Genomic DNA, 12500 nt, shown 5'->3' with positions numbered 1-12500 from the left:
ACGGCGTCTGCGATTTTGGGGCTTAAAAATGCAAAAAAGTGAAACCAAAACACAAACACACAAAACTGACGGTGCTCTGCTCACGGTGGCTCTCGTCACGTATGTGTTTACGTCAAAGGCATGTGCCAGTACAGGAAAATAACAACAAACAACAACAAGCATGCGCCAGTAAACAACAACAAGCATGCGCCAGTACAGTAAATAACAACAAACAACAACAAGCATGTGCCAGTACAGTAAATAACAACAAGCATGTGCCAGTACAGTAAATAACAACAAGCATGCGCCAGTACAGTAAATAACAACAAGCATGCGCCAGTACAGGAAACAACAACAAGCATGCGCCAGTACAGTAAACAACAACAAGCATGCGCCAGTACAGTAAATAACAACAAGCATGCGCCAGTACAGTAAACAACAACAAGCATGCGCCAGTACAGTAAATAACAACAAGCATGCGCCAGTACAGGAAATAACAACAAGCATGCGCCAGTACAGTAAATAACAACAAGCATGCGCCAGTAAATAACAACAAGCATGCGCCAGTACAGTAAATAACAACAAGCATGCGCCAGTAAATAACAACAAGCATGCGCCAGTAAACAACAACAAGCATGCGCCAGTAAACAACAACAAGCATGCACCAGTAAACAACAACAAGCATGCGCCTGTACAGTAAATAACAACAAGCATGCGCCAGTACAGTAAACAACAACAAGCATGCGCCAGTACAGTAAACAACAACAAGCATGCGCCAGTACAGTAAATAACAACAAGCATGCGCCAGTACAGTAAAATAACAACAAACAACAAACTAGAAAATGCAATTCCAGGGAATTACCATTGCATGTAAATGCAAAAAAGCTGCTGTTTATAACATTATATTACTTACAGTATGATTATTCAGATTACACAGTCTTACAGTATTCTTGAAAACCACTTACTTGGTTAGATGTTAGCTTAGAGTATATGACAGTCAGTAAAAATCAATCAATTCAATATTGATCAACATTCTTTGTTTTAATACAGCAGAATGATACTCAGAATACACTAATGAACACTTACCAATTTAAGCTTGAAGTAAAATCACAGTTGTGTGTATATATATACTTGATAATGCCAATCATATTATCCTAAGACAGATCTATTTATCAGTGGTAACTCTGAACTGGCAGCAACAGCTAGAGGCCTCAGTTAATGGTATTAGGTCAAATTTTATGGTGATACACTGAAGAATAAAAGAGTCAGCCCTTCAGATGATCAGTTTTAGACAGAACTTAGGTTAGAATCTTATTTTTCACACAGCACAGCTCAGGTCTAAAAAGAGAGGTCTAACAGCACAGCTATGTTCCACAGATGTTACAGCACAGGTATGATTCAAAGGTATGAATGGTTGATAAATATGATTTCACAGGTATACATGTTCCATATAGTTAGTGAGTATAGTCCTCACACAACAATATAGTTCTCAGAATGTCTCAGTGTAGATCTCCAATAAGTCTCAGTATGGTTAAATGGTATGTGCACAGATATGTTGAGATATGGTCACATGTTTGTAAGAATGTATGTTAGTCGGTATGTTGCTAGCAACATTGTCAGATGTATGGTTGACAGGTGTGCACACAGACAGGCACACACGTAATGTCATACACGGTCATCACCACTGGTCTGGTCTGGAACCTAAAAGGCAAAAGCAAACAAGTTTAACAGTTATACCAAAACAAGGAATGTCTGCAATTGTACAATTGTTCAATACAACTAAGGTATTTAAGTGAAGTTGTTACATTACATTAGGCTGACACATTATAACCTAACGACTAACATGGTAAACAGTTTAAGCTTTTTAAACAATTCTCTCAACAATTCTAGGGCAATTAAAAAAAGGTAGAGTAGGCCTACAATACAATTGTTGCACCATCAAGCTACTGGTAGTTAAATACTAGCCTATAATATTAAATTGCAAACAAAGCAGAATTCTGTGTTTTATTGTTTTCAGTTTTAGTATAGGTGATAGCTAGTCATATTTTTTTAAATATAAAAACGTAAACAGCTTAGAAAACGTTGCAGGCAAAGGGTCTGTTGTTGCTGTTGATAATCATATGAGTAAGGACAGATCATTCTGATACTAAGTATCTTGATAACCAACTGCTATAACTTAAACAGCTTCCTAGGTCTGTCAGCCACATTTTTTCCTACAGATTACAATGTACTACAACTGAAAAGTTTGATTCACGTGCCAGGCTACACTTTAATTTATAGACCAGAACAATGCAGAAATGAGTAGGCCAAGTAAACATTGTAGCCTGTGTTGACAACACAAACATTATAAATTAGCTCAACTTCTGTTGTGTGTTTTAACAAGACTTTAGTCTTATTGTCCATTTCCTAACAGTAGCCATGGCTTTCATAAGGTCCCTTTCCACAGGAGTATTAATAAAGCACCAATGCATTCATAATCTAGGTGCTTGATTGTATACACCTGTGGAAAGGGACCTGATGAAACCCATCAATAGACGAACTATAGTATACCGTGATAAGTGTTTACTTAGGCAAGCTTCTACGTAAGAATCAGGAGCGTAGAATGACACGTAGCCTGGCCTATTTGATACACAAACAAGCGGTGTACAACGTTAAACATTTGTTAAAATAAAAACAGGAGCATATATTTGTTAACTTTAACTAAAATGTGAACGGTAGAAGCTATAACGTTATGACCATCAACAAGTAGCTAACTTGGGTGGGTTTAATCAGGACCCTTCACACAGCCTAGCCCTAGGCTATAATCAAGCACCACGCAATCTGCATTCATAATCTATTCTAGGTGCTTGATTCTATACACCTGTGGAAAGTGACCTGATGTTGAATAGAACCAGAGCCTAGTATCTGTAGGCCTAACGTTACTTCTCTGGTTTACGTTAACGTTCTAGTTAAAACGCTGCTGGTTAGTTAGGCCTAATGAACAAATGTAACGTTACGTTTGATTGTCGTTAGCTATCGAAACCTACAGCTAATATGTCACTGTAAAGTTGACGACATATTAACGTCGATTAACAGTGGGTTTCCTTACATAATACATATTAACGTAGCAAGGTGCTAACATCAACTATTTCACTAACGTTAACGTTACCTAACGTTATAACGTTAGTTTAGTTATTTGTGACCCATCATTTCATACATATAACGCTAACGTTACATATTGTTTGACGACATAAATGACTCAAATACCGAAACACTTACCTTGTCTGTAATTACAGAGATGTGCCTCGAGCAAATAAAGTGACCACGGTACAGCAGGCGAAGACGTTCAGAAGATTCACAGCTCCAGTGGCAGCTCGCGTTCAGCTGTTGATAATTGCTTTCAGCTGCAGGTCACGTCATAATGCTAAAAGTTGCCGCCAAGGCGGTCAATGTTAAGTCAATGGGAATTTATTGGTCTTTTATCGTAAATATCTCAAAAAGTATAAAGTTCACAAATGTAAAAATGTCATTGTACAATTGTCCGTTACAAGACCTTTGTAGGAGTGTTTGAATGACGTCAAACGGTTCAGTGGTTTTATTGTCATTAAACATTACATTTGGTCGGAAGAAGAATAATAACAGATAATAAGAACAGTGATAATAGTCCATTGCATTTACATGCAATGCAATAACAACAAGCATGCGCCAGTACAGTAAATAACAACAAGCATGCGCCAGTACAGGAAATAACAACAAGCATGCGCCAGTACAGTAAATAACAACAAGCATGCGCCAGTACAGTAAATAACAACAAGCATGCGCCAGTACAGGAAAATAACATGTCAGATTCCCAATCCACACCCTGTTGTGCCTTTGTGGCTTTGTAATCTAATGATGTTTGGAGCAATAACTCCGACTCCTCGTCTGTCCAGACACACACACACACACACACACACACACACACACACACACACACACACATACAGATGGGGGAACATGGTGGTGACGGCGTCATGTCGACACTGAACCATAAATTAGGCTTTACTGGTGTGTGTGTGTATGTGTGTGTTTTTGTTATTAGATAACCCTGATATCCGAAGGGTGAAGAGAGAGTTCAAGGGGGCGTGGCACCCCTTAGCCAATCAGCACATCACTGAGGAGGATCTACAGCTTTTCCAGCGGGTGCAGGAGATCTCAAGACAGGTGTGTGTGTGTGTGTGTGTGTGTGTGTGTGTATGCGTGAGTGTGTGTGTGTGTATGAGTGTGTGTGTGTCTGTGTGTTTGTGCGTAGGATAGGGCTGAAAAAAGTCATATTGCGATTATTGTGGACAATATTGGGATTGGTGATTGTGATGTAACAAACAAAGGGGTTAATGTGTACAACCGCATCAAGAACAATTCACACACTAGAGATCATTTTTGAAATGTGTATTTCTTAACCCAAACATAAACTTATGGGGCAGCCATGGCCTACTGGTTAGCACTTCGGACCTGTAACCGGAGGATTGCTGGTTCGAACCCCAACCAGTAGGCACGGCTGAAGTGCCCTTGAGCATGGCACCTAACCCCTCACTGCTCCCCGAGCGCCGCTGTTGATGCAGGCAGCTCACTGCGCCGGGATTAGTGTGTGCTTCACCTCTCTGTGTGTACACTGTGTGCTGTGTGTGTTTCACTAATTCACGGATTGGGATAAATGCAGAGACCAAATTTCCCTCACGGGATCAAAAGAGTATATATACTTATACTTAAACTACCGGTCAAAAGTTTGGGGTCATTTAGATATTTCCATTTCATTCCATTATAGACAGAATACCGACTGAGATCAGTTGCATTGTTTTTTTAATCAGGGCAGCAATTTGCCGATTACATTATGTATTTACATAATTGCAAAAGGGTTCTCCAATGTTTTCTCAGTTAGCCTTTTAAAATGTGCAGAATGTGCCTTTGGAACATTGGATGAATGGTTGCTGATAATGGGCAATGTAGGTATTGCAAGATCAGCCATTTATTTCTACAACAGTCAATGTTATTATGCCCGGATTACAACCCGCAGGTCGTGCGGGTTCGGGCCAGGTAATGTCACGGGTTGCGGGTGGGTCGAGTCAAATTTGTTAGATAGCAACGTTGTGGGTTAACATATTCGTGTGCTAGATAGCAACGTTCTGGGTTAACATATTTGTGTGCTAGATAGCAACGTTCTGGGTTAACATATTCGTGTGCTAGATAGCAACGTTCTGGGTTAACATATTCGTGTGCGTCTTCTGTTCCTCTGTCCTTCTCCGTCTCTGCCTCAGTGCTCATGCACACCAGAGTTGATTGGATACAAAATCCACAATGCAAAAATACCCCATTGGAGGGGACAAAGCCTATCCATATAGGCCTAATAAAATTAAAAATGAATCAAATTAACCAGTTTGTAATTATCCAGATGATGGCCTTAAACGTCATGAGTTGAGACAGGAGCAGATTGGGCAACAAAAGAATATATTTTTTCTCCTTCACACGCACAACGTTTATTTAATTTAAATCGCAGCATTTTGCAGTTACGTAATTGCACAGCCTCAAATCGCAATTGCGATTCGATAAATCGTGCAGCACTAGTGTAGGACATAAAAGTCTAAATTTTGTCCCATTGGGCTTCAAAACTCCAGATGGGGTTCGATAGACTTGTAGTCAGGGGGCCTATATGGTTTCTGTGGGTTTGAAATGTTAATTTTTAGAGAGTGGTTGGACTGTCTTTAGAGGTCATTGAACATGGAGAAAAATTATGTCTTTTTTACCTGTTTCATTTTTTTTTGTATATTTCACTGTAATTAACACCATACATTTCGCCTAAATCAGCGGTCCCCAACCACCGGGCCGCAGGACATTCCTAACCGGGCCGTAGCCTACGACATGAGTTTTAAAAAAAAAATGCATGCAAACTAAACTAAATTTAATATGCAATAATGTCACGTTTTTACATGGCATAGGCCTATATGCAGTTGTTTGATTGCACGCATGTTTGCATTATGCAAGGTCTATTTTCTTACGTCTGTCTGTCCCGCCTTCAACACTTTTACATACAGTAATTGCCTTCAGCGCTGCGCAGCCTCAGGTCAGCTCACTTCACTTGATCAGTTCTTGGCGAACGGTAGTGTCACACGAAGTTAGCTAAACTGCTAGAATGAACAACAAAAAACAAGCATCTTTAGCAGGTCACTGGCCAGAGTTGCGAGAGCCGCTGCAGAGATTTCTTACAGAAAAAAGTCACCGTTAGCTGCACATTTTAGTGATGAGGATTACCTGTGTGCAGTGTTGTAATGTAACGGAGTACAAATACTTCGTTACTGTACTTAAGTAGAAATTTCACGTATCTGTACTTTACTTCGCTATTTAAATTTATGTCAACTTTCACTTTTACTCCACTACATTTCCTAGATAAAATGTATACTTTTACTTCGTTATATTTCCACTAAGCATCTTCGTTACTCGTTACTAAAACATAAAATTAGAAGAAATGTGTGCGACTGCTATAAGGGGGGTTTGGTGAATCACTGCTCCTAGATTGCATTACGCACGCTCCGCACGCTGCGCGCTCTATTTCAGCGCGTTTTTGTTGCTAAAGGAGGAGGACGCACAACTGAAACCGCCATGGAAGCACGAGCACCTACTGAAGGACCTCCCGTTATCATAGACGACCACCCCGACGATAGTGGTGAACTCGGTGAACAGGGTAGTGGTGAAGATAACGTGGCCGTATTTGCAAGAAATGTTTCTACATTGGCAGGCTTCTGTGAAGCCGAACACTCCCCTACCAGACTCAGCGGCCTGTGAAAGGCTATTTAGCATCGCAGGACTTCAGTCTTCAGTCCAAGAAGAGTAAGACTGAATCAGGCCCGGGGTGGGTAATCGGGAGAATTCCCGGTGGCCGCTTTACTTTTGGGCCGGTCGAGGAAAAAAATATTGACATTTGTCACGTTAGTCTATCTTGTCAGTATACACGCTCCGCATTCTGTGCATGACACCAATGCAATGCCTGTGCATGGGTTGTAGCCTACGCGAGGGAGTTCTCCCCTCCCAAAAAGAGTTGGTTGGGTCCATATAGCCCGTCTTTTCCAAAAAGTTTTCTCAGATACGGATAGCTGAGCCGGCCCTACAGTAGACACAAGCGTCAGGATGGATGGATGGTAGAAAGAGGCCAGGAGAGACTGAGCAGCAGATCAAACCAGTCGACCAGTGAAAATGATGAGCCCGAAATTAGTGATGAGAAGGCCATGACTACAGGGACAAGTGGAGAGGATAAATTAAAGTTATTTAATGTAAGAAAGAGCAATTACCCTACATGATAAATATGCTCAGAAGAGGGTGTAGTAAAGGAGTAGGCTAAATCACCAAACAACAATATAGCCTACCCATGCAAAAAACATGTAGCCTAAATATTAGTTCAATATGCCTGTTTGTGGAAGCGTGGGATAGGCTACATTTCAAAGGCTTTCTTTCTTTCTTTCTGTTTTTGTTAACTTGTGGAATATTTTTTGTTAACTTCTCAGTTGAAGTAAATTATCGAATTGTTGAACCATGGTACTAATAAAAACTACAGGATAGACATGAAGACACCTTTTCAGTTTCAACTATGACTGGCATATTAGTAGCTGCTGGACATAGGTGGCCTGTGGGTGTGTGAGAGTGAGATGGTGACCTGGGGAGTAAGCCCTAGAAATGCTCATACCACATGACCAAAATGTTCTCCCTACCAGCAGGTCATTTTTTTTTTGAAAGAAATACGTTTTTAATTTTTCATTTTTACCTGAAGTTCATACAAAAGTGGCATTTCTGTTTCAGTTTTTTTCTTTGATGTCAGCTCTAAAAATAAATAATAAATAAATAAATAAATAATATATAAAAATAAGATATGGGAACCCTGAATGTGCTTTATGCTTTACTATAAGTAAGAAAGCCAAAATAAAGTTTACAAAAGTTCAAAATAAAACCGCTTGCTTTTTACTTTTTACTTCAAATACTTAAGTACATTAAATATCAGAAAATTACTTTTAATACTTAAGTACAGTATATATCAGATACTTTAAGACTTTTACTTAAGTAATATTCTAAAAGGTGACTTTCACTTCTACCAAAGTCTTTTTCTAGTACGATACTTGTACTTTTACTCAAGTATTGCTTTCTAGTACTTTATACAACACTGCCTGTGTGACATATTCGGGTTGCTTAATGACCTCAACCTGTCACTCCAGGGGAGAATGACGATTGTCTTTAAACTGGCAGATAAAGTCGCTGCATTTAAAGTTAAGCTTGATTTGTGGGGACGACGAGTGGACCGGGGTGTATTTGATATGTTCCAAACAGTAGTGGGGGTTTTGGCAAACCAATGAGTGGGTCCGCAACCCATGTCAATATCCCGAATAGTCCTAACTTGTCAGCGCAGGAGGAAGAGCAGTTGATCGAAATTGCAAATGACGGTGGTCTTAAGAGTGTGTATAAGGAAACCTCTCCGGCGGGTTTTTGGATCAAAACCAAAGCAGAATATCCCGAGATAGCCGTAAAAGCGCTGAAAACGTTTCCCACCACGTATCTATGCGAGGCCGGGTTTTCGGCAATGACTGCAACTAAGACCAAATTGCGCAATCGACTGGACATTTCAAACACACTGAGGGTGTCACTGTCTTCTATCACCCCAGATGGAAGCTTCTTGTTGCAGGGAAACAAGCACAGGGCTCCCACTGATTATATTCATAATGCACGTTTAGTCCCCATCTTTTTCCCGCTGTTGTTGCAGGTAGTGTGTGCTTCACCTCACTATGTGCTGAGTGTGTTTCACTAATTCACGGATTGGGATAAATGCAGAGACCAATTTCCCTCACGGGATCAAAAGAGCATATATACTTATACCTATACTTATTTTGCGAGAGAGACGCTCATGGCTTTCTCCAATGCTTCATAAGACGCATTCAAAGTTTTGACTTTCAATCCAAGGGCGACATATCGGATGCTTTCAGGACAATTTGCTTTTGTTTTAAATTATCCACCTTCATTTAAACGTGAATATGTGCTTGGTAGGCCTAATCAAAAAGACAATAATATGTGACATGCCCATGCCATCTATTGCCTGCTTAGAGGAGTTTATTGGCCGTTTTCAACACCTTTATCGTGCGAGAGGGACACTCATGGCTTTCTCCAATGCGCCCACAGGCGTTTCACATGACGCATTTGGTACGTGTCCATAATCGCGGCAAAGCCCACCGCGGCGCACATACCCCATGTTTTGTTCCCATATTTTGTTAAGCATGTTCACACTTATAGATGTAGCTTCAAGTTGTTCAATATTCATAGTTCATATTGTTCAATTTTCACTTCTTCAAGATCACGTTTTTCACAAGAGATCGTTACCTTCACTGTTCCTACATAACTGGAGCTAGTTCTTTTCAAGTTATGCATACACAACACATATGGAACATGGAACCCCCGAACCCCCCCCCCCCCCGGTCCGTGAAAAAAAAATAGGAATCAAACCGGTCCATGGTACATAAAAGGTTGGGGACCCCTGGCCTAAATCACTGGCTATGTTGAATAAAGTTCACAAAACAGTTATTTTCAACAGTATGATTGTATGTCAGTATTATGATTGTATGTCAAACAATTAGAGATAAGATCAATAACCAATCGGTTTCACCAAATACACATACTCCATTGCTGAAAGATAGCAAAAACATAACAGAATTACCGATGAGACCTCGAACAACATTTAATTCATTTACATATACACAACATATTAGATCTCACCTCCACAATTTCCTCATCAAAATCTACAACTAGTCTACTAGACCCTATTCCTACACACCTTTTTAAGACTGCTCTCCCCTTCCTGGATAATGTTTTGCTCTTGATTATAAATAATTCAATGCTATCAGGGCATGTACCACAGTCGTTTAAGACATCTGTTATTAAGCCCTCCCTCAAAAAACCTAGCCTTGTATCAATACTGGTCCTTCTGGACCTCAGCGCTGCCTTTGACACCATAGACCATGACATACTACTTAGGCTTGAAAATTTGATAGGCATCCGACCCGGCACTTGCTTGGTTTAGATCATACCTTCCTAACCGTCAACAATTTGTACAGGTCCATAATAAACCATCTACCCAGATTATGGTAAAATATGGAGTGCCTTAAGGGCCCCTGTTGTTTAGCAGATGATACACAACTAAACGTCTCCATAAAACCTGATGAATTAACCCCGTTAGCCAAACTTATAGAGATATAAAGACATGGATGACGAATAATTTCCTGCTTTTGAACTCGGAAGAAACAGAAGTCAAAGTTTTAGGTTCTAAAAATATGAGGGATATCCTATCCACATCACAGGCTACATATAGTGATCTTCCACTGACCTCATCCACCAGTGTTAAAAACCTAGGAGTTATAATTGACCAGGACCTAGCACTAAATAATCACATAAAACAGATCACCAAAACTTCATTTTACCATTTAAGGAAAATTTCAAAGATAAGGAAGTCCTTATCCTTACCAGATGCCGAGAAATTAATCCATGCTTTTGTCACCTCAAGGATAGACTATTGCAATGCTATTACGCTGGCTGTAATAATACCTGTCTAAAGAGTTTACAGCTTATACAAAATGCAGCTGCTCACACACACAAAAAATATGAACATATTTCCCCCATCCTAGCATCTCTACACTGGCTACCTGTTAAAAGTCATTGACTTCAAAATATTACTTATATCTCTTGGTTGGTTGCCTCATGAAGATGCTCTTTTGTCTGCCTCTGACAGAAAAAGCACTTATCTATGCTGGCAGCAGCTGCTGCTGAACAAGTGTACAAAGTCCCTCTAGATGGACTTGATGCAGTTGCAGGTGTTGCTGCAGGTTCAGAAGATGGTCTACCACGTCTTTTCTGAAGACACCGAGTCCTGTGAATAGTGAATCTTAGCATGCTGCAGATGCTCACTGTTCCAGATGGATTTGTAGCAGTTTCTGTGCCAAACTGCTTTGTTCTGTTGTAAAATAATTGCACTGTAACATTGTAATCTTTGGCTGATCTGTGATCACCAATCTCCATACTCTCTCATGGACAAAAACAAGAAATTTGGCATATGTCTCTAGTGATGGGTTATTCACCAGTCCACACATATCTGCCACTGGATACATAGCCCAAAATCTGTTTCTTTTAGAATATGTGTGCCATCACCTGACTAACAGAAAGACACACCTCAGAATATAATCTAACTAGACTGTGCCACCATGAACTATGAAAATGTGCTTGCTTAAATGTAGAAGGCCACTAATATCACCAACCATGAAGAACAGAGCACTATGTGCCTCAGGTTATTCGATATTCTAAATTCTATAACTGCCAGCTAAACAGCCAACTGTCACTGCTAGTGTCGTGGCCAGACAACCACTTTTCTTTCAGTGGGATTCACCACCCAGCATTTATCAATTTGTTTTAGATAGGCTGTTCCCCTCACAGGAACGTTTAGGACCCCTAGACCATAGACACCACAGACTCAGAAGTGCAAATCATGATATTTATTAAGGGACTACACACAACCTTCAGACAGTCAATCTGAAGCGGGGGGGGGACACAGGTGACCAAAAGGAGTTCTTGTATAGATTAGAATAAATCATGTCACACAGCAACATTTCACTACAGAACACACAGGGCTAAATTCCACCACACGGCTAGCTATAACGGCACAGCAAACCCACAGTGCATTATTACCCACTAAACCAAATAAAGTCAGCCCTCCCAGCAGGTAGCCCCAAACAAGTATGTCTGCGGTAACCCGCACTTAACTGTCCGTCAACAGTCCAAAACGGCTTTATGACGATGGAAGCGCGCAGCGCAGCTCCTCGCGAACGCTCCCTCTCTTGCTCCAATCAGCTGGTGGCTGGTGGCACAACCCGGAAGTAGCACACAGCAGCAGCAAGCTGTCTGGAGAAGGCAGAGGGAATTCTCAGGGCAAATCACGGCTGAATCCAAGCACACACAGCAACAATAGACACGGTTACTTTCCTTTAGATGCAGCAGCAATAGACACGGTTACTTTCGGTTACGGCAAATCTGTCGCCAGTCTCCTCCAAATCCACCGCTCGTCATCTCGAGGAACTGCCGCCTGAGAAGGAAGTAAACACTAAGCGACCGTCCGAGCCCGTAACTAGCCCCAGTCACTCACTCAGAATTCTACCGTTCCTTTCAAGGTGTGTGTCAGTCGTTCCTCAGCATGGCACATTGGTTTCAGTCAGGCAGCTCCAGGGTCCTCCGATGGGCGATCACCAAGACACAGGCACAGGAATCTGGACAGACAAACAGACCACCGCATTCCCCCGGCACAGTGCGTCCCGTAGCTCTCGCCCCTTCCCGCAGTGTCCGGCGTGTTTTTATTGGGAAGCCAGCCAATCCATGTGTCCAAGCTGATTGCCCACCAGCCCAATTGCACACAGCTGGCTGTCAATCTTCATCAACTCGTTCGCATCATTCATCCCCCAAACCCACATATAATAACCATAACACCCACAGTCCAT

At 41.1% G+C, this 12500-nt stretch overlaps 1 protein-coding gene across 3 annotated transcripts in view; it reads left to right on the top strand.

Annotated features, from left to right (window-relative positions):
- The window catches only part of LOC143124686 (histone acetyltransferase KAT6B-like), an 89330-nt gene that overhangs the window by 39799 nt on the left and 37031 nt on the right, over nt 1-12500 (top strand). For all 3 annotated transcript variants that reach the window (XM_076286394.1, XM_076286392.1, XM_076286393.1), the window contains exon 8: nt 4040-4161. In XM_076286394.1, the coding sequence (XP_076142509.1) occupies nt 4040-4161 (122 nt within the window). The remainder of the gene's footprint in view (nt 1-4039; nt 4162-12500) is intronic.

The sequence above is a fragment of the Alosa pseudoharengus genome, unplaced genomic scaffold (genome assembly GCF_046254945.1).
Source record: "Alosa pseudoharengus isolate Yale_2024_CS ecotype anadromous, Long Island Sound unplaced genomic scaffold, YU_APseudo_1.1 YU_APseudo_1.1_scf_15, whole genome shotgun sequence".
NCBI classification, from domain to species: domain Eukaryota; kingdom Metazoa; phylum Chordata; class Actinopteri; order Clupeiformes; family Clupeidae; genus Alosa; species Alosa pseudoharengus.
The sequence above is the reverse complement of the archived record's forward strand: the minus strand, read 5'-3'. Positions and strand labels throughout refer to the sequence as shown.